Consider the following 22,928-nt stretch of genomic DNA (forward strand, 5'->3'; position numbering starts at 1 on the left):
ACCTCTTTTGAGAAAGGGAAATTAAGGCCCAGGTACAATGCAAACTCTAGGACTTTATAGCAAAATTAATGAGAAAAAAATGCTAATGTGCTCACCAACCTTCCTCAGTCTAAGTATGACCAGGACTTATAAAGGAGGAAGCGCTGTGTTGTAGTCTACTTCTTGCGGCCTATAACTATGTTACTAGGATAGTACTAGAAATCAAACAAACACGAACATGGGCGAGGCTCCCCAACGAGAGTGCATTGACAATAAATGATGGGTTGGATCGATGTAATATGAATGGGAGGCATATGGAAACACATCGCCCCGAAAAATTATATGGGGTGAAGCCGAAAAAGCTATATCAGTAGTGTGCTCGCGCAAGGGAGACCAAGCAAAGATACATCACAGCTTGCCCTCCGATTTATTCTGATTTAATTTTCTATAGCTTTGAGGAGAAAAACCTTTGGTACACAAAATTTGATTTTTTTTTTTATCACCAGTGAAATACTTGCATAATTAGTTCAAGAGTGATCAGCCCACAAACAGTATAAGAATTTTAATAATTTGCAGTTTGAACCAAATCAAAATAGCCATTTCCTTCATATTCAAGGAAAACTATGTAAACAATAAGAGTGAAACCAGGAAGTCAGATACTTGTGCCACGGTTGTGTAATGGTTTTCAATTTCAGTTTCAGAAAAATTTCAGCACCAACTGAAATCATCAAATTTCAGCGAATTTCGGTTTTCATTTCTGTCAAAGGGCCGAAACATTCACTTGAATTCAATTAAAAATTTGAAAATTTTGAAAAACATTTGAATTTATGTGTACTACTGAAATTGCTGAATTTTTTTGGCCGAAAAGTAATATTTCAGTGTCTGCTGAAATTAATGAAATTCAGTGAATTTTGTTGAAATCTCACTGAAAGTGAAAACCATGGTATAAAGTGACAACGATGCCCCAAAATGTTTGAGGACGTGCAGGACCAGTCCAGATGTAACAGCGGCGGGAAAAAGACAATAATAGGGGATTTTTTTACGTTAAAGCAGTTCTATATCTTTTATTTTAATTACCATGACAATATTCAATGCTAAGTAGGAGTATATCCTAGGACATAAAACAATCATTAGAGATATTTAGAAAACTAAGACACATCCTGTCAGTTATATGTAGCCGATAGATTGCACCTCAAGAGCGTACTTGGTGTTGTCATGCAGGGGCTTGCGAGCTATCTTGTGGATATGAGTTGCTCATGGGTCTCACTCGGTGTTTTGACCGAGACAAAAGTTATCCTTTTAGTGAACAAAGTAGGTACACCAAAAAGTTTCACAAAGCAGGTGAATTAGTGGTAATTAACTAGTTGTTAATTGGTTAGGAGGGTGGTGGTACCCCAAGACCACCAGGAATCAAAACTTGGGTTTGACACCTTAATGTATCAATGTGGATTATATTTTCAATGGGAGGTGATGTTTCCCGTCACCTCTAGTGGTTACTTTCTCAATCTTAAACTAGAACGAAACATTTCGTCCCTCGCGTCACCTGCTCAGGTATATGAAGGCGATTAGGAAGTATATACTTAGGAATTGGCACATATATTGTATGACAATATATTTCACATGTTGGAGACATAGTTATTTGTCTGAAATATTGCCTTTTCATATGGATCGGAGCTAATTATCATGAGCACCAACCTATGGGTATTGTCACACCTATAAAGCCCAAAGCATGCATGTCAGCCTCCTATCCTTGCATGCAGTCTTCTTGTGTACCCTCCTATCTACCTTATAGCATCTTTTACCTGAACTATCAGAGGAGATGAATACCAGACACCCACACTAGCTGTACTAATTTGGTATATCAGATAAATGTGCGTTAGGAATGAGAGGTGTGCGGAAAGGCATTCTTGGACGAGGTATTCCTTCCAATTATCTCACTTGCTGCAGTATTACTGCGCTGGAAAGAATAGTTGTTGGGAAGGACACTCTCCATGGAGGATTTTGTTCTGATTGGCTCAGGTCTTGTAGAGCTAGAGTATCCACGGGAAGGAAAGGGACAACGCTGGTTGACAGAGGGTGGTCGTTCACAGTGCGGACAAGAGAGTGAATCTTGCCTGGAAAACGCACGCAAAGAATCAGTACCTCCCTGAAAACACAAGCGAACACACTTGCAAGGCGGTTTGGAGCTAGGCAGGGAATTATCTTCATGATTTCAGTATGAGGCGCGGAAGTGCAAGCTCTTGTAGACGATCACGCCATTACTGCCGGGGAAGCGCCAGATCAGGAGGAGCTTGACGTGGTCGTGAGGAGAGGTAGCAAATGTGATGGTCTGCATACTGACATCAACGTCCCGACTCCTTCGACGACGTACACGGTTGGTGAAGATGTATTTGACTTAGGGACTGGTGCAAGATAATAACATTGTATAATTATTCCCACAATAATAGTTAACCTGGAGTATATCGCTGAACAGGAAGGCTATGAAACAGCCAACTTCCACTAGAGCGCATGGTCGGACGTTAAAGGACTGCAAAACCTACATTTCAATAGTTGAAATGTGCAAAAATGCAACTCCGATTCATGATGACATGACTGAAGGCTCCTAGCCATCCCTTCTATCCTATAGCGAATGCTAACTAAAAGTTTGATCTGGCTACAATGGAACCACTGGCAATCCCACCACTGATGCTTCATGCTGCACAAACTCTGAGATTTTTCTTAGATGTAGAAACCATTGATTTTAAACTCCATGATATTGAGATTTTCTACTGTGCTATATGGTATGTATATATCAGCTTGGAGTTGATTCATGAACGGATAAAATTTACAACCTAGCACAGATCAAAAAGGAAAATAGAGGCTCTACAGAAGAAAGATAGCAGTAGGCTATTCTAACAATGTAAATAGGGATGACATGTCATTTGCAATCTTCAAGGACACATGCGACCGCGAGGGGGAGGGAGGTGGTAATGGTATCATCGAAGATTAGAGCAGTTTGCTAGTTACACAAATTTCATATGGTGTACGAGGCTGTAATGTTGAGCACAACTTTGGCTATCAGTTCAGGCTCCGAACGCACCATCTCTTACTAGCTTGGCAAATCCGTGTTTACTGTAGAGACTAGGGTGAGCTAGGGGTGATGGAGCAAGGCACACAGATGTAACCAAATCTCTTTGGAGAAACTACAATTATAAGGGAAGCTAATGTGCTCACCAACTTTTCTCAGCCAAAGCCTGACCGACACTTATAAGGGAAGCCTGGCCGGAAAGAGCTCTTCAGGCTCTCGCGACCGCGTCGCCTCCGCGGGCGACCGACCGCGCCCCGATCTCCTTCTCCAGCGACCCTCCCTCCTCCTTCCCTCCCCGCCGCCGTCGTCGGCGCTCGCCGCCGGGTCTGGCCCGGGCGACGCTGGCGGCGGCGGCCCCCTCGCAATTCCCCTCTCGGCACTCCTCTGGCGCGGGACGGAGCGGGCTGGGGGGTGTCCCTAGGCGGTGGCGGTCCGGCGTGGCGGCGGGGTCCTGGAGCTGCACGGGAGGATGGCTGGGCGGTGGCGTCGCCGTTGGCGGCGGGGTAGCGCGGCGGCGCGTTCTGGCGGCGCCCGCTCAGCCCAGATCTAGGCCCTTCGGGCCCCATCTGGGCCCGGGCGGGCTGGCGATGGGGTGCGGCTGCGGCGCATCCTCCAGGAGGCGGGGGAGAGGCGAAGAACGGCAGGGTGCTGGCGGCGCCATCGCCGGCTTGCTGCAGCGTGGCGGCGGGGCTTAGCGGGCCTGTTTCGGGCCTGGCTAGGTCAGGGGTGGCCTGGCATGCCCTGCTGCCGCGTCCGGACGGCTACCGCGACGGTGCCGGAGGTTCTGGCCTCCCGCACAATGGCGATGGAGATGGTTCCCTCCCGTTCGGCTTCGGTGTTGCTTCTCCCTCCACGGGGCGCTTCTCTCCAGTCCTTTTGGCCTCGTGTTGGTGTCCGCAGTGAGGCGGTGTGGGTGGCGGCGCAACCGTGATGACGCATGCTGGTGGGCGGTGGTCTGGCTGGTCGGCTCCGGTCCGTTGGGCGGTGGGGATGGAGTGCGGGAGAAATCCTTGCCGGTTTTTCGGCTTCGATGCGGTGACACCTGCGGGTGCCACCATTCCTCCCTGGAGGGTGTCGGTGATATCCATCCCCCACCTCCCTCCGCGTGCCGGGGGAAACTCTAGAACATGTCCGGGCAGCAGCAGCGTCGGCGTCGCAATCCTTCTTGGAGGTGCTGCTTGGTACGCGGTGGTTCGAAGCCTCGGGTTGTGGTGGTTTGTGTCTGGAGGGCGTAACGGTGGCGGGTCATCCGCGCTTTGTCGAGCTGCCGTTGTTGGCATTTGTTTCTTCTTCTTTTTCTTTTGGGTTTGCTGTGCTGTTCACTCCAGCTATCCTTGTATCGGTGTTGGTTGCTTTGGAATACATAGCGGGGGGAATCCTTTTTCGGCAAGGGAAGCCTGACCAATACTTTCTCAGCCAAACATGAAGAGAGAGAGAGACGTGACAATGAAAGATGGTTTGGGTGACGCAATCTGCTATGAAATATGAATGTTAGGCATATGGAAACACATCATCTTTAGAAATCGTATGGGGTGTCGATTGGCCAGAATTGCAAGTATTTTTTAGGAAACAAAGCAATTGCAATTGCAGCGCTGACTAACACGCGGAGGAGCCAACATGAGAAGACGGCAGTGCAGATCTGCCGGAGGTGCCACACAACTTTGTGGCGTCATGCCTCTCCTCCTCGGCCCCCCTCAATTGACTCATGAGAACCTAGCGGTGTGCACATTCAGAACCAGGAGAGTGTAGCTTGTCGCATCATTGGTTGTCGGAATCGCTATGCCCCTCCAGAACAACGGTGGTGGTAGGAGAGAGGAAGCGCGGTGGGTGGACTCGCGAGGTGGAGGCAGTTGAGATTCATAGGGCCACTAGAGGATAGAAAAAACCGACGGGAGATAAACAGGCCAAGACAGAGAAAGGCGCTCGTGCAGTTTCGTGTGCAGGAAGCGGAGAATCCGCCAAAGTACACATCACATTAAGTTCATCGGTCTACATTTCTCTTTTTCTCCAGTAGTACGATTGACAACCTTACTTTTTTACCGGAGCACAATTTACAGCTTAGCATTACATATATGCATCAAAAGATTAAAACTGACTCAGAGAAAACGATGTATCTGCAGGACTTTGCACAAGCCTTTGGATGGCCTTGTGGGCACCAAGAGGCCAAGTGTATGTTTGGTTTATGCCTCAGATGAAAACATAGCTAGTGGAAATAATGGTTGAGGTTTTGATTGCCCATAAGTTGGAACATTCGCCAGGAAAACAAACCAGAGTTTGACAAAACAGTATTTATCTACTACCCCTATAAAAACACAAGAGGGCGGAGAACCAATTTATCTCATCCATCTAATCAAAAGATCTAACCGTCCAAATCATCTGAATGTTTAGCAGCAAACCACGGTTAGCTCATCCCACTAATCCCACGATCGACCCCCGTCATCCGTCCCCCACGCTCGAGGAAAAAAAACCCACGCGAGCCCCACGCTCTCCCGTCGGTTGCTCCTATCCTCCTCATGTCGTCCCTGCCGCCGCCTTCCCCATCCCCCCCTCCCCTCGCCGCCAGCCATGGCCTCCTACTCCCCAATGCTGCACTCCTCCCCCTCCGCCCACCGCCACCAATCCTCCTCACCCCACCTCGGCCAGCTCCACCTCCACCCCCGCCTTCATAGCCAGAATCCCCCCTCCCGCCTCTCCCTCCTCCGCTCCCTCCCACTCCGCCTCCACCTTGCCATTCCCCGCCCCCTCCTCCCCACCCTCCTCCCCCTCGCCCTCCTCGGCAACAACGGCAACGACAACGGCGGCGGCAACAACAACGGCGGCAGCCGCCATCGCGAAATAGGGGACGGCGGCGGCGAGTGGGGCGGCCACCGGGGGAGGCGCTATTCGTGCTGGCGCAGGAGGGGAGGAAGCTCTCCAGCCTGCCGGCGGACCTCGCCGCGGCAGTGGAGGGTGGCCACGTCACGGGTGACGGCGTGCAGCGCTTCGCGGAGATGGAGCGCTCGCCGCTGCTCCGCTGGCTGCTGGGCTTCAGAGGGTTCAGGGAGTGCCTCCTCGTCGACGACCTCTTCCTCACCAAGCTCTCCATGGAGATGGGCGTTGGCATGATCGCCAAGGTCCGTGGGATCGACATGGATGAATCATGAATGCTTTCAACTTATTCTTATCTTATTCTCCTTTGATTTTCAAAAGAAAAAAATGAAATCACGTTTTAATTTGTCTGAACCTTTTTTGTTGCTGCTCTTTTTGTTTCAAACCGCTGCCGAGTATGAGAAGAGAGAGAGAGCTTCGTCAAAGAAATTGACATCGTCATCGCTGATGTGGTACGCCTCTTGTCGTCTGCTACTGAAGACGGGCAATCTGTACATATGTTGATACATAACCCTGACATTTTAAATCACATACAGATAGGGATAGTGTAAACCTCCAACATCCCTGCACCGGCGTCGTGTAAACCTCCAACAGAAGATTCCTTCAGCTGGGGATAGTGTTACCCATGATCCGATGGCACACATACATGCTTCTTCAGTAGGGTCTGTGCAATGTAATGCTTTTAGCAACATAACCAACACACATACAGATGGGATATTCATCCACTTCATATTAGATTGTATTGTTGCACCTATTACTACTTGTTTATAAATTCATCTCCTATTTTATTGTAGGGTGTACATCTATAAGCTCCGCGAGTCATCGTCTTGAAGAAGTAAATGGTGGCTGAAAGTTAAGAAGTGGCACCAGTTGGTATGCCGGCCTATCCAAGGACCAGAGGGCAGAGTGCTTAAATAAGCAACAGATTGCGCGGCTAAAAGGAAAACAGGCCTCAAACAAAGATAATGTCGATGTCACTCATAATTCCTCTTTTCCAATTGGTAATACGAACTCCAAATAGGAGATACAAATGGACCATCTTCATTCTAAAATATGAGTTGGTCTACTATTCTGATGTACAGGTGCAACCTCCATGGCACCACCCTCCATGAGGTCATCTCTTCCGGCCATGCACAGGTCTCGAGCTAGACCCCGCAGAACATTTTAGACCATCTGTATTACTAATACAGGATTGGCCCCAAGGATAATGATTTGGTCCGATATTTAACCTTTACTTTCCATGGTATTTTTTCTCTCAAGGTCTTTAAAGAGGCCTTTTGTTTTCTGCCTTCCAGACTAGCTCCGGTGCATTCTGGATCCATTGTTTAGTAGTATGCTGCATTGATCGCACATAAGGCTCTATTTCTAGCCTTTTTATTCATTTTGTTAATTATGAAAACACTAATGCAAGGAGCTGTATGAGTATATTGTATGTCATCGGACGTGAATGATGAAATATTCAAGTCTCGATTCTCACATGGCAATGAAAACCAAAGTCATCTTTGTGGCCTTTTCTTTATATTCAGAATTGAATTCTACTCATTATGCTCGTACAAATATCTTTGCTCTTGGTGCTAGGCATGTAGGAATTGTTCCCAAATTATTAGTTTCATATGAGATGACGCAATACTCTGAAATCTTAGACCTTCGTATTTCAAACTTATTTTTTCCAGTGCATAGTATCTAACCATGGGTTTTTTCCCCCATGTGCAGAGTGCTACAGTTGGATATTTGTTCAAGACAATTATGTCTGAAGTTCAAACTGCTAAAAGTATTTGCTCCGGTGTTCTAAAGTTTTCCAGTGAAGTGTAATGTATTTGACCATTAGCGACACTACTGACCATAAGCCATAGTACCAATGATGTTATTTCTTGAAGGAAATTTGAAATTTGTGTCTGTTGTGACTAACAAGTAACCTACTCAGGATGCTCTTATTTGTATATATTTTGAAACTGTTTCCTGATTGATGTATTAGAAGAGTGTGGTTAGTCTAGATTTAATAAGTATACTTCAGTTTGGTTCAGTTCATGGCATATAGAGTAAGTTTGATTTAGAAGAAAATACCAAAATTATCTGCTGCGAAGAACACGTCAGACATGCTTTTTCAATCTCCCTGTACTTCTATGGTTCTGGATTTTCTATTGTAGAACTGTACGGCAAGTTAGTTTGCTATATTCAAGCAAAATCCATTTATTATAAAAAGTGTGTATGGATTGCTCAATTACTAGGATTGTAGCCCACTAGGTAGTTTCAAATCCATTTATTTTGTAGAACATTGGCTATTTCATTAGTCTAAAAATTAAGGTGCTCACTAGAATTGTATACTAGCATTAGCTTATTCATTGACTTTGTAATTTGCGGCTAATGGTAATTCCATATTAGTTAGGGAGTTGCGAGTTCTATGAAATTTGGGATAGAAAGGTTTATTGAACATAGATTAGCTTATTTAATGACTTTGAAATTTACGCCTAATGGCAGTTCCATGTTAGTTAGGGCGTTGTCCAGTTTCATGTATATTTGTGTGTCAGAGACATGAACATTCATCGTTTCAAGCCATATTAATTTTTCCTATACATCACAATAGGCGCAACCGTTTCCCGAATGAGACCGTAACATTTGTCGTTTCATGCCATGCAAAATATTCTTATTTTTTTTTTGAATAATTGCCTCTTAACTAGGATGAATGAGGAAATATATCGTCCGGTTTATATGTGCGTCGCACGTGCACGTTTACTAGTATATGCAAGAAGTTGACAACCATCCTCCAAACAAAAACAGATTAAATGGATATGGTCAAAGCAACAAATTTGGTGTGGTATACTTTTGTCAAAATGCAAACATACCCAAAGACTCTTCAAAGCTGTTCATCTTATCAACAGCAGAAAATGCTCGTCACGCAAAACTGAAGGAGTCCGATCTTAATTGTTTCTAAATCACACAATGTCACAATGGTTGGAGTTTGGGAATAAAATCTAATAGCTAACTCGAACGACATAGATATTGCCTCAAACACGAATACATGCATTTGAAAACAAAATTTGGTGCACAGAAGATTCAGATTTTCCCAAAAGAGCATGCAGTTTGCTGAACATCAGATGTTAAATCGCCTAGGAAACCTACATGAGAGTACTAGTTTGGTTAACAGAAAAACAGAGCTACCAATCCAGCAACTGCAACATTCAAGTTTCAAGCTGACATGACCAGAAACTGCTTTGCAATCCCACACCCTGCTATCAGGACAAAATTCCACCTTCTAGCGCCTAGTTAGTCAACTCCATGATGGCGCTGACAATGTCGCCATCCACAGCCTTGAGCACCTTCACAGCCCTGGATCTCGACACCGAGGTCTGCGTCATCACGAGCTCGACGTCCTTCTGGTCAACGTCAGTGTCATCGACCTCCTCATCGTCCTGGGCTGTTGCCACGGATGGCTCGTCCTTCGAGATCACACTGCTCAGGCCTGGCGCCTTGAACTGTTCCGCCGCTTGTGTCGGCAGCTGAGTGCTCGGGTCCTCGACCTTGAGCTCCCCGAACATGACATAGGTGTCTGACTGCGAGCTCTTGAACACATCTGGCTTCGAGAGGACATACATAACCTGCAATTATGTGGAAAAGTTAAGACAGTGCAACAACCACCAGCATATAGGGAACAATGGCCTGAAGTGGTCAAGATGCTCACGGTCTTGCTCTTCTTGATAGTTACACGGCTCACACCAGTAATGGCCTTCATGCCAAGCTTCTCCATGGCTTTCCTGCTCTTCTTCTCACTCCTACTCTGCCTAGATCTTCCACCAGCATCACCTCCTAGTCCCAGAAAGCACAGATATATTGTCAAGACTTTCTAAATTTTGCATAAGACCAGAATTCTACAACTAGACATAGTTCACTCCATGAATTTTTATTTTTAACCACTGGAAATGGCAAGTGTAACATTCAAACAACACATCCCTTTTCTCAAGCAAGACCGAACAGAAACTGTGACTGCAGTCAAGTCTTGTTGGTATCAATTATCATATTTTCTAAAAATGAACAAGATATCCCTTTTGTTTTGCCTCTTAGGTAAGGTACAAAGGATTAGCTACTCGTATAATGTTAGTTCCAGCATCACGTCATACTAAATGCATCGAAATGGTTCACATAGCAGGACTATAATAGCAAAAGCAAGAGTTTGCATTAGAGGATTTGCTCCTATCAAACTAAATGCTACATACGAACATTCATGCATATGTTAATGCAGATTAATATTGATACAACGTGCCACCACAGTACATAGGTGAATATTATATACAAATGGCAGGCAGTACTCAAGGAAACTATAAACTGTGTAGAGACAGTTCTGAATAATACAGGAATAAGTAAATATGATAGAGTCCAAAAAAATAAGAATAAAAACCACAAAGGCATAGCAATGGTATGGAAAGAACAGAATATTAGAGGGTACAAACTGGCTATTGTCTAATCGGCAAATAGAAAACAGGTCAAAATGAACCAAAAGAGGTCAATACGGATAAGTAAAGTTTGATTTGAAATTTTGGTATGGTCAATAACTTCCGAAGTTTAAATTTATGTTAGAACAAGGCAGCATTACAATAAGAAATAGGCTTATCTGTAGCTAAGTGGCTACTTGAAGTCTTGAACTGAACAAAAGTAACCACAGAATTACAACATACCCTCAACATCATCGTCATTTTTTTCATCCTCATCCTCGGTATCATCTTCGTCGTCATCATCATCCTCAAGGATAGGCTCATCTTCCTTAAGAGTATGCATTAAAAGATCATATTACTTGACTGTTGTAAGCAGTAAACACTAAACAGGGGACATGCAGAGTAATAAAAACAGAGTTATCCATAAGCAGAAATGAAAAACAGGTAAACAGTCTACGAACAATTTTATCATCCCAGCAAGAAGATGTGAGTACATACTAAGTAGCATCAGCAGAAGATCAAAGGAAATGACAGTCCAAAAGCAGAAAGAAGAAGAGTATGTAAATAACAAGGAACTGTCGTCTGTGTTGACAACAGAAAGTTATGCTCACACATCTGCATTGTTGCTACAGAAAATATGGCGTACAGCATATAAGCATAAGCACAAGGTAGTTAGGTTTCTAACAGACTTCCAAAGCTAATTTCAAACAAACAAGGCCACATTTTTACTATAGAAATCACCAAAGTTGAATGATTTCTCTATGCTCCCTTAAAACTCCCTTCAGATTTTGTATCCATAATAAACGACAGTAGCATTTCAATACGCAACAAAAGGGAACCACAATCAGTATATAATAAGGAACAGCTGACAAACAAGTCACCAATCACAGGGCCTATCACAACAAAGTTGGCTCCAGAAATACCAAAGGATAGTAGTATTAGCAAACTCTGAAACTGAACTCCTAGATGGACAGCAGGCATCACAAGGCCTGGGCTGGGCCGCTGCCCTCCCCCATGGAAAATTGCAGGATAAGCGCAGAAACAAGGACAAAGCTCTGCAACCTAGGCGACATAAACAGACGAGATCTACCGTCCTGACACCGCTGCCGCAACAAAATAAGCCGACGTAGGACCCGAACAAGCAGGGAGAGGCGAAATAATCATTTTCTGTCTGACACGGCACCAGATCGGAGAGGGGGGAGGGGTCGGAATGGAGGATCACCTCGATCTCGTGCTCCTCGAGATCGGCGCGGAGCAGCTCGGCGAGCGTCATGGTGATGGGGCGAGGCCGGGTGCGCCGGTAAGAACTTGCCGGAGGGCGGAGGGGAAAGTAAAACCCTAGCTAGTCAAGCTAGGAGGGACGAGGGGAAGTGGGGAAGAGACGCGCTTGACTCGTGTCGTCGTGTTGGGTTTTTGTGGACTTGGGTCGGTGGGATGTGCCATTTGGGCCGGGGCATCCACGGTTCAGTTTATCTTGGATGGGCTCATACAGAGCTTATTTTCACTATTTTGTTTGTAACTTCAGACTCGGACTTGAAATGGAATTATGGAATGTAGTCCAATTAGCAATTACGCACGACAAGAACTACCTTATATTGGGGAGAAAATGCTAATTCCTCCGTGACTCTCTCTCATTTGATTGCAAAATATTGTGCTCACACCTATCTCTTGCTTGCTTGCAGGCTTTCAAAAGTGAGGCTGAGGCGCAGAGGTGAGGCCAAATTGGCGTGTGAATGTAAGGACCGAAAGTAGGATCAATCAAGTTGTTTTTTCTGTGCAATCAAGTTGTTTTTTCCTCTGAAAAGGAGGCAAGCTGGCCTCTACATCTTTGTTGTGCTATGCCCATCTCAAATTTTATGCTACGCTTTACTTATTGTAGCTTAACGTAGGTTTTGCCAGCAAGAAACACTTGCAAATGTATGTCTCTTCCGCATATAAGTATCTGCTCTAGAAGATAAATATTGATAGCCGTCACAATAACTGGGCATATAAATATTTGCACTAGAAGATAAATATTAATAGCGGTCACAATAACTTAATCTGTTCTGTACTACAGTATTTTTATTCAGAAGAAGACATGATTATATGTTTTTTATATAGTTTTAGTATCTGAGTCGAACTTTCTTAATTTATAAAAAGATAGTTGTAATTGATTTAAGAAGCGCGTTAGCTGAGAAACGAGGATCTGAGATGTTTGGTAGTTGAGACATGCATTGTTCTCGTATTTTAGCACCGTGAGTAGCATCATTTTTTTCTTCCAAAAAGCCTTTGGCAACGCACATGCATTCTACTAATGTTTGTAATTTCAGACTCGGACTTGAAATGGAATTATGGAATGTAGTCCAATTAGCAATTACATACGACAAGAACTATGGAATGGAGGGAGTACCTTATACTGGGGAAACCCTATTTGCCGCTCTCTGCGGCAAACAGTCGCGGTTACACACTCGCCATCGGATTGAGCGCTCGGGATAGGCCGGCAAGTTTAGCGTTCAGCCATACCTGGTTTTAGGAACCTTCTATGATCTTCCAAGCCGGTTTTTCTGTTTTTGGGTACCTTCTAGAAGTTCTCGAACCGGTTTCTCTATTTATATTACTTTTGTTGTATTTATTTTTTATTTTCTTTCATTTTTCTTTTTTTCTTTTTATTTTCAGTCTTTTTTCATTTCTTTCTTCTTGCTTTATTTTTTATTTCAACTAACATTATCAGAAATTTGAAAAAACGAAATTTTAGAATTTTGTTCAAATTTTCAGAAAATGTTCCTATTTTTAGTTTTTTGTTTAGAAATTTCATAAAATTTTACAGTTTAAAAAATTGTTCTCTTATTTTCAAAAAATGTTCCAAATTTGAAAAAGAGTTTTCCCTTTAAATTTTGTTCAGAAACTCAGAAATGTTTGTTTTCACAAATATATCCCAATTTTCGAAAAAATTTCAAAATTTTAAAAAATATTCAAGTTTGAAAATTTGTTCATAAATTCGAAAAATACTCACGTTATAAAATTTTGTTCACAAATTACAAATTGTTCCGGATTTAAAAAAAACATTTTTGAAAGTTGTTCTCAAAATTTGGAAAATGTTCACATTTTCAAAATTTCTTCACAAATTCAGAAAACTGTCATGTTTTAAAATTTTGTTCACAAATTCAAAAAAATTTGGCAATTTTGCCCCTGCTTTCCAAATTTGTTCACATGAAAAAATTTATGTTTCCAATTTTTTCACAATTAAAATATTTTTAGAATTTCAAAAAATATTCCTGTTTTCCAAGTATGTTCGGAAATTAAGATAATGTTCCTCTTTTTTAAATGTTTCCGTTTTTTTGAAAAATATTTAAAAAGTTGAAAAGTGTTTGTGTTTCATAAGACACTCAGGGTTGTTTTAGAAAAAAAGTTGCGTTTGAAATTCTAAAAATATGTCGGTTCTGTGTTGGATGTTGGTTTTAAATATTTTACACTGCTCTTTGTTCAATACCCCTCATTAGCTCAATTGGTTGTTGTGCGTGGTCTCTTACATGAGATGTTGTGATCGCTCCCGTGCGAGGGCGGCTACTTTTTTAGCTACTACAGTACGTGCTCGCAGCTGTTTTCTTCATGGACCGGCTCGGGTAGACACCCGCCTATGCGAAACTACGGTTGTTTGCCGCGAAGAGCGGCATGTAGGAGGTCCCCTTTTATAGTGTTTTTTTTGGCAAACGGTCCCTGCATGTCATAAAACCAAGTGGGAAAAACACCCCCACACAAGTATAAAGATACAACGAACAATCCCACCTTCTGAAAAACCCCGCCCCCCGCGTCGCCTCTCAGGCGGCTCGGGCGGAATCCCCAATCCAGCGCCACCGGACCCCTCCCCGCCTCCTTCCCTCACCTCGCCGTTGCCGGAGGACGCCGCCGGGCTAAGCCCGCGCGGCGGACGGCGGCGGCGGGGCATCTCTCGGCCTGGCTGTGGGGTCTCGCGGTGGGGGAGGCTCGGCTCCTCTCTGCTGCGCTGCCTGGCTGCTCTGGCGCCGCCGTGGTTTGCCTGGGGGTCGAGTTGCGTCGGCTTCACGCGCTCCTTGACACTACTCGACTCCTGCCGTCTCAACGTGTTGCGTGCGCTGGAGGTGGCGGCCTATGGATCTGGCCGGCTGCGGCTGGATCCGGCTCGTCTGCATCGGTGGCTCGATGTGGAGGGCTTCAAGCGGCCGTCCGGCGGCTCGGCCTGGCGGATCTGGGGCAGGGTGGCAGCCCTCCCGTCCGACTCAGGTGATTTGCGGCGGCTGTGGGCGGCTCACCGCGGTGCAGCGGGTGTGGGTACCAGATCTGGCTGGGATTGGTCTGTTCTGGCTCGCCTGCGTTTGTCGGCGACGAGGAAGGAGGAGGCCCTGCGCAGCGTTGGCGTGCTCGCTGCGTAGGGGTGCGTGGACCAGTGGAGGTACTGCGTGGGAGTGGTGGCTGTGCTACTCCGGGTGAAAGCCTGGCCGGTGCTTGCCGGCCGGCGGCGACGGCGTCTGTGGGCATCGCTATCCTCCTTGGAGGCGTCGCCGAGGAGATCTGCGCATCCTCACCTTCCGGATCTAGATCTTCAGGTGAAAGCCAAGATTCTGTTGCAGGGTCGGGCGGCGGCGGCGTCTTCAGCATCGTTTTCCCTCTTTAGGGCGCCGTCTTGAAGATCTTGGTTCCTTTGGTGCTTCCGGCGGGCTGGACGTGCACAACATTGCGGTCGGTTGGTGTCCGTCCGGTGATTTAGGCGGTTTGGCGTTGCGACTCGTGTGGCGACAACGATGGTGGCGAGCGAAGCTGGGTCGCGACTTGTCCTTTTGATGTCGACGGTCTAGTGCGCTAATGGGTGCGCCTATGCTGGTTTCGTGCTGTGACAGAGAAGTCGGAGCTGCGGTCGGCAACGCCATTGCGGCAACGATGACTCCATGAGGGTGGTTTTCAGCGGGCGGTACTCTCCGGGTGTTGCGTTGGACTAGGTCGGTGCGAGGCGTGCAACTTTCTCATGTGAAGCTCTTCAATAAAATCGGAGCTGTCAAGTCCTCGACGCTTCGGTCGATTGTTTGGCGTTTGTGGCCAGGTCGTCTGTGTGGGGTTGTAATCTAGGTTTTCGCCCAGTTTTCCTTTAATTAACCGGGCAACTCTTTTCTGCTTAATCAATGAAAATGGCAAATCTTTTGCCTCGTTTCAAAAAAAAAAAAGATAAAACGAACCGAAGAGGCAAAAGTAAAGGCAACAAAGTACAACATATCAAAGAGCTCTGAAGACACCTATAGGGCACACGTAGAAGCGCTTCCTCTGAGAGTGCCACGCCACACCACATGTCGCAGTCGATCACAGCCATAAGAACCTGTTGACTAGTGGCTAGGCTGCCAATGATGGATCGAACCACCGACTCCCACAAGCTTGGCGATATAGGCTCACAACAAAAACTGGCCCCATGTCATCCTCTAAGGGAAGAGGGGGAATAAAGAGTCGCCAAAGAAGAACATGAAGGTTGAACCACCACTTCGATGCTCCAAAGGCAACATCCACAGATACATATGTTGGATGTGCAAATGGTGTCATAGGAACGAGACAAGGTACTGATACGTCTCCGTCGTATCTATAATTTTTTATTGTTTCATGTCAATATTATACAACTTTTACATATTTTGGCAACTTTTTATATTATTTATTGGACTAATTTATTGACCCAGTGCCCGGTGTAAGTTTATGTTTTTTGTTTCACAGAAAATCCATATCAAACGAAGTCCAAATGCAATATGATTTTACGGAGAATTATTTTGGAATATTTGTGATTTTTGGGAGTTGGTATCAAGAGAAGAGAGGCCTACAGTGACCACAACCCACCAGGGCGCACCCAGGTGTCCTATGCCCACCTCGTACGTCAGTTGGAGCTCTACTTTGGGCGCAATAAAGCTTATATCCGGGGGGAAATCGTGTTAAAAATTCAGCGCAATCGGAGTTACGGATCTTCCGGAATATAATAAACGGTTTTCTGCCAGATTTTGGGAACGCGAAACAAAAGAGAACAGAGAGGGAGATCCAATCTCGGAGGGGCTCCTGCCCCTCCGCCGCCATGGAGGCCATAGACCAGAGGGGGAACCCTCCTCCCATCTAGGTGTGAGGCCAAGGAAGAAGAAGAAGGATGGGGCTCTCTCTCCCTCTCTCCCGGTGGTGCCGGAGTGCGGTCGTGGCTAGGATGATGATGGCGATCTACATCAAAAATCTTGCTACCATCAACACCAATTCTCTCCCCCTCTATGCAGCGGTGTAATACCCCTTATCTCCGCTGTAATCTCTACTTAAACATGGTGCTCAACTCCATATATTATTTTTCAATGATATTTGGCTATCATATAATGTTTGAGTAGATCCGTTTTTTCCTTAGGGTTAATCGTGATCTTGGTTGGTATGATTGTATATTTTATTTATGGTGTTGTCCTATGGTATCCTCCGTCTCGCGCTAACGTGGGGGATCCTCATTGTAGGGTGTTGCAATATGTTCACGAAAATAGTGTTGGGGAACGTAGTAATTTCAAAAAAATTCATACGCACATGCAAGATCATGGTGATGCATAGCAACGAGAGGGGAGAGTGTTGTCCACGTACCCTCGTAGACCGAAGGCGGAAGCGTTAGCACAACGCGGTTGATGTAGTCATACGTCTTCATGATCCGACCGATCAAGTACCGAACGTACGACACCTCCGAGTTCAGCACACGTTCAGCCCGATGACGTCCCTCGAACTCCGATCCGACCGAGTGTTGAGGGAGAGTTTTCGTCAGCACGACGGCGTGGTGACGATGATGATGTTCTACCGACGCAGGGCTTCGCCTAAGCACCGCTACAGTATTATCGAGGTGGACTATGGTGGAGGGAGGCACCGCACACGGCTAAAAGATCAAACGATCAATTGTTGTGTCTCTAGGGTGCCCCCTGCCCCCGTATATAATGGAGCAAGGGGGGAGGTGCGGCCGGCCTAGAGGGGGCGCACTAGGAGGGAGTCCTACTCCTGGACTCCCTCCCTTTTCCTTGTTGCACTAGGAGTGGAGGGGGAAAGAGGAGGGAGAGAGGAAGGAAAGGGGGGGGCGCCGCCCCCCTCTCCTTGTCCTATTCGGACCAGGGGGAGGGGCGCGCGACCCTGCCCTGACCGCCTCTCCTCTTCTCCACTAAGGCCCACTATGGCCCATTAAGCCCCCGGGAGGTTCCGGTAACCTCCCGGTACTCCGGTAAAATCCCGATTTCACCCGGAACACTTCCGATATCCAAACATAGGCTTCCAATATATCAATCTTCATGTCTCGACCATTTTGAGACTCCTCATCATGTCCATGATCACATCCAGGACTCCGAACAACCTTCGGTATATCAAAACATATAAACCCATAATATAACTATCATCGAAACGTTAAGCGTGCGGACCCTACGGGTTCGAGAACTATGTAGACATGACCGAGACATGTCTCCGGTCTATAACCAATAGCAGAACCTGGATGCTCATATTGGCTCCAACATATTCTACGAAGATCTTTATCGGTCAAACTTCATAACAACATACGTTGTTCCCTTTGTCATCGATATGTTACTTGCCCGAGATTCGATCGTCGGTATCTCAATACCTAGTTCAATCTCGTTACCGGCAAGTCTCTTTACTCGTTATGTAATACATCATCCCGCAACTAACCCATTAGTTACAATGCTTGCAAGGCTTATAGTGATGTGCATTATTGAGTGGGCTCAGAGATACCTCTCCGACAATCGGAGTGACAAATCCTAATATCGAAATACGCCAACCCAACAAGTACCTTCGGAGACACCTGTAGAGCACCTTTATAATCACCTAGTTACGTTGTGACGTTTGGTAGCATACAAAGTGTTCCTCCGGTAAACGGGAGTTGCATAATCTCATAGTCATAGGAACATGTATAAGTCATGAAGAAAGCAATAGCAGAATACTAAACGATCAAGTGCTATGCTAACAGAATGGGTCAAGTCAATCACGTCATTCTCCTAATGATGTGATCCCGTTAATCAAATGACAACTCATGTCTATGGCTAGGAAACATAACCATCTTTGATCAACGAGCTAGTCAAGTAGAGGCATACTAGTGACACTTTGTTTGTCTATGTATTCACACAAGTATTATGTTTCCGGTTAATACAATTCTAGCATGGATAATAAACATTTATCATGAAATAAGGAAATAAATAATGACTTTATTATTGCCTCTAGGGCATATTTCCTTCAGTCTCCCACTTGCACTAGAGTCAATAATCTAGATCACATCGCCATGTGATTTAACATCAATAGTTCACATCACCATGTGATTAACACCCATAGTTCACATCTCATGTGACCAACACCCAAAGGGTTTACTAGAGTCAATAATCTAGTTCACATCGCTATGTGATTAACACCCAAAGAGTACTAAGGTGTGATCATGTTTTGCTTGTGAGAGAAGTTTAGTCAACGGGTCTGCCATATTCAGATCCGTATGTATTTTGTAAATTTCTATGTCTACAATGCTCTGCATGGAGCTACTTTAGCTAATTGCTCCCACTTTCATTATGTATCCAGATGAAGACTTAGAGTCATCTGGATCAATGCCAAAACTTGTATCGACGAAATCCTTTTACGACGAACCTTTTGTCACCTCCATAATCGAGAAACATATCCTTATTCCACTAAGGATAATTTTGACCGCTGTCTAGTGATCTACTCCTAGATCACTATTTGTACTCCCTTGCCAAAATTAGTGTGGGTATACAATAGATCTGGTACATAGCATGGCATATTTTATAGAACCTATGGCTGAGGCATAGGGAATGACTTTCATTCTCTTTCTATCTTCTGCCGTGGTCGGGCTTTGAGTCATACTCAATTTCACACCTTGTAACACAGGCAAGAACTCTTTCTTTGACTGTTCCATTTTGAACTACTTCAAAATCTTGTCAAGGTATGTACTCATTGAAAAAACTTATCAAGCATTTTGATCTATCTCTATAGATCTTGATGCTCAATATGTAAGCAGCTTCACCGAGGTCTTTCTTTGAAAAACTCCTTTGAAACACTCCTTTATGCTTTGCAGAATAATTCTACATTATTTCCGATCAACAATATGTCATTCACATATACTTATCAGAAATGTTGTAGTGCTCCCACTCACTTTCTTGTAAATACAGGCTTCACCGCAAGTCTGTATAAAACTATATGCTTTGATCAACTCATCAAAGCGTATATTCCAACTCCGAGATGCTTGCACCAGTCCATAGATGGATCGCTGGAGCTTGCACATTTTGTTAACACCTTTAGGATCAACAAAACCTTCTGGTTGCATCATATACAACTATTCTTTAATAAATCCATTAAGGAATGTAGTTTTGTTTATCCATTTGCCAGATTTCATAAAATGCGGCAATTGCTAACATGATTCGGACAGACTTAAGCATAGATACGAGTGAGAAACTCTCATCGTAGTCAACACCTTGAACTTGTCGAAAACCTTTTGCGACAATTCTAGCTTTGTAGATAGTGACACTACTATCAGCGTCCGTCTTCCTCTTGAAGATCCATTTAATCTCAATGGCTCGCCGATCATTTGGGCAAGTCAATCAAAGTCCATACTTTGTTCTCATACATGGATCCCATCTCAGATTTCATGGCCTCAAATCATTTCACGGAATCTGGGCTCATCATCGCTTTCTCATAGTTCGTAGGTTCGTCATGGTCAAGTAACATGACCTCCAGAACAGGATTACCGTACCACTCTGGTGCGGATCTCACTCTGGTTTACCTATGAGGTTCAGCAGTAACTTGATCTTAAGTTACATGATCATCATCATTAGCTTCCTCAATAATTGGTGTAGTAGTCACAGGAACAGATTTCTGTGATGAACTACTTTCCAATAAGGGAGCAGGTACAGTTACCTCATCAAGTTCTACTTTTCTCCCACTCATTTCTTTCGAGAGAAACTCCTTCTCTAGAAAGGATCCATTTTCATCAATGAATATCTTGCTTTCGGATCTGTGATAGAAGGTGTACCCAACATTTTCTTTTGGGTATCCTATGAAGATGCACTTCTCCGATTTGGGTTTGAGCTTATCAGGTTGAAACTTTTTCACATAAGCATTGCAACCTCAAATTTAAGAAACGACAGCTTAGGTTTCTTGCCAAACCATAGTTCATACGGTGTCATCACAACGGATTTATATGGTGCCCTATTTAACGTGAATGTAGCTGTCTCTAATGCATAACCTCAAAACTATAGTGGTTAATCGGTAAGAAACATCATAGATTGCACTATATCCAATAATAGTACGGTTATGACGTTCGGACACACCATTATGCTGTGGTGTTCCAGGTGGCACGATTTTGTGAAACTATTCCACATTGTTTTAATTGAAGAACAAACTCGTAACTCAAATATTTTTCTCTACGATCAAATCGTAGAAACTTTATTTTCTTGTCACGATGATTTTCCACTTCACTCTGAAGTTTTTGAACTTTTCAAATGTTTCAGACTTATGTTTCATCAAGTAGATATACCCATATCTGCTCAAATCATCTATGAAGGTCAGAAAATAACGACACCTGCCGCGAGCCTCAACATTCATTGGACTGCATACATCAGTATGTATTATTTCCAATAAGTCAGTTGCTTGCTCCATTATTCCGGAGAACAGAGTCTTAGTCATCTTGCCCATGAGGCACGGTTCGCAAGCATCAACTGATTCATAATCAAGTGATTCCAAAAGCCCATCAGCATGGATTTTCTTCATGCGATTTACACCAATATGACCTAAACGGCAGTGCCACAAATAAGTTGCACTATCATTATTAACTTTGCATCTTTTGGCTTCCATATTATGAGAATGTGTATCACCACAATCGAGATCCAACAAACCGTTTTCATTGGGTGTATGACCATAGAAGGTTTTATTCATGTAAACAGAACAACAATTTATTCTCTTACTTAAATGAATAACCGTATTGCAATAAACATGATCAAATCATATTCATGTTCAACGCAAACACCAAATAACACTTATTTAGGTTCAACACTAATCCCGAAAGTATAGGGAGTGTGCGATGATGATCATATCAATCTTGGAACCGCTTCCAACACACATCGTCACTTCACCCTTAACTAGTCTCTGTTCATTCTGCAACTCCCGTTTTGAGTTACTACTCTTAGCAACTGAACCAGTATCAAATACCGAGGGGTTGCTACGAACACTAGTAAAATACACATCAATAATCTGTATATCAAATATACCTTTGTTCACTTTGCCATCCTTCTTATCCACCAAATACTTGGGGCAGTTCCGCTTCCAGTGACCAGTCCCTTTGCAGTAGAAGCACTTAGTCTCAGGCTTAGGACCAGACTTAGGCTTCTTCACTTGAGCATCAACTTGCTTGCCGTTCTTCTTGAAGTTCCCTTTCTTTCCCTTTGCCCTTTTCTTGAAACTAGTGGTCTTGTTAATCATCAACACTTGATGCTCTTCCTTGATTTCTACCTTCATCGATTTCATCATCATGAAAAGCTCGGGAATCGTTTTCATCATCCCTTGCATACTATAGTTCATCACGAAGTTCTACTAACTTGGTGATGGTGACTAGAGAATTTTGTCAATCACTATTTTATCTGGAAGATTAACTCCCACTTGATTCAAGCGATTGTAGTACCCAGACAATCTGAACACATGCTCACTGCTTGAGCTATTCTCCTCCATCTTTTAGCTATAGAACTTGTTGGAGACTTCATATCTTTCAACTCGGGTATTTTCTTGAAATATTAACTTCAACTCCTGTAACATCCATATGATCCATGACGTTCAAAATGTCTTTGAAGTCCCGATTCTAAGCTGTTAAGCATGGTGCACTAAACTATCAAGTAGTCATCATATTGAGCTAGCCAAACGTTCATGACATATGCATTTGCTCCTGCAATAGGTCTGTCACCTAGCGGTGCATTAAGGACATAATTCTTCTGTGCAGCAATGAGGATAAACCTTAGATCACGGATCCAATTCGCATCATTTCTACTAACATCTTTCAACTTAGTTTTCTCTAGGTACATATCAAAAATAAAACAAGGGAGGCTAAACGCGAGCTATTGATCTACAACATAGATATGCTAATACTACCAGGACTAAGTTCATGATAAATTTAAGTTCAATTAATCATATTACTTAAGAAATCCCACTTAGAAAGACATCCCTCTAATCTTCTAAGTGATCACGTGATCCAAATCAACTAAACCATAACCGATCATCACGTGAAATGGAGTAGTTTTCAATGGCGAACATCACTATGTTGATCATATCTACTATATGATTCACACTCGACCTTTCAGTCTCAGTATTCCGAGGCCATACCTGCATATGCTAGGCTCGTCAAGTTTAACCTGAGTATTCTGCGTGTGCAAAACTGGCTTGCACCCGTTGTAGATGGACGTAGAGCTTATCCCACCCGATCATCACGTGGTGTCTGGGCACGACGAACTTTGGCAACGGTGCATACTTAGGGAGAACACTTTTATCTGGAAATTTAGTGAGAGATCATCTTATAAAGCTACCGTCGAACTAAGCAAAATAAGATGTATAAA

The 22,928-nt window shown here is 44.2% G+C and overlaps 1 protein-coding gene and 1 long non-coding RNA gene across 5 annotated transcripts; one reads left to right on the plus strand and one right to left on the minus strand.

Annotated features, from left to right (window-relative positions):
• Nucleotides 1-5,577: 5,577 nt before the first annotated feature.
• On the plus strand, nt 5,578-7,937 carry LOC125549235. 4 transcript variants are annotated; one of them, XR_007301284.1, is made up of 4 exons: nt 5,581-6,366; nt 6,451-6,587; nt 6,709-7,157; nt 7,628-7,937. It is a non-coding gene; the product is annotated as an uncharacterized LOC125549235 (long non-coding RNA). The 4 variants fall into 4 exon arrangements; XR_007301285.1 differs by having other exon boundaries at nt 6,709-7,129; XR_007301283.1 differs by having other exon boundaries at nt 5,583-6,366; nt 6,709-7,051.
• An 876-nt stretch (nt 7,938-8,813) lies between these two features.
• LOC125545961 (nascent polypeptide-associated complex subunit alpha-like protein 1) lies at nt 8,814-11,729 on the minus strand. Its single transcript, XM_048710027.1, has 4 exons — nt 11,564-11,729; nt 10,585-10,669; nt 9,594-9,718; nt 8,814-9,510 (listed from the first exon to the last, which is right to left on the minus strand). The coding sequence occupies exons 1-4, from the start codon at nt 11,612-11,614 to the stop codon at nt 9,175-9,177; spliced, it is 597 nt and encodes a 198-aa protein (XP_048565984.1). The 5' UTR covers nt 11,615-11,729; the 3' UTR covers nt 8,814-9,174.
• Nucleotides 11,730-22,928: the final 11,199 nt, after the last annotated feature.

The sequence above is a fragment of the Triticum urartu genome, chromosome 3, assembly GCF_003073215.2.
Source record: "Triticum urartu cultivar G1812 chromosome 3, Tu2.1, whole genome shotgun sequence".
NCBI lineage: Eukaryota > Viridiplantae > Streptophyta > Magnoliopsida > Poales > Poaceae > Triticum > Triticum urartu.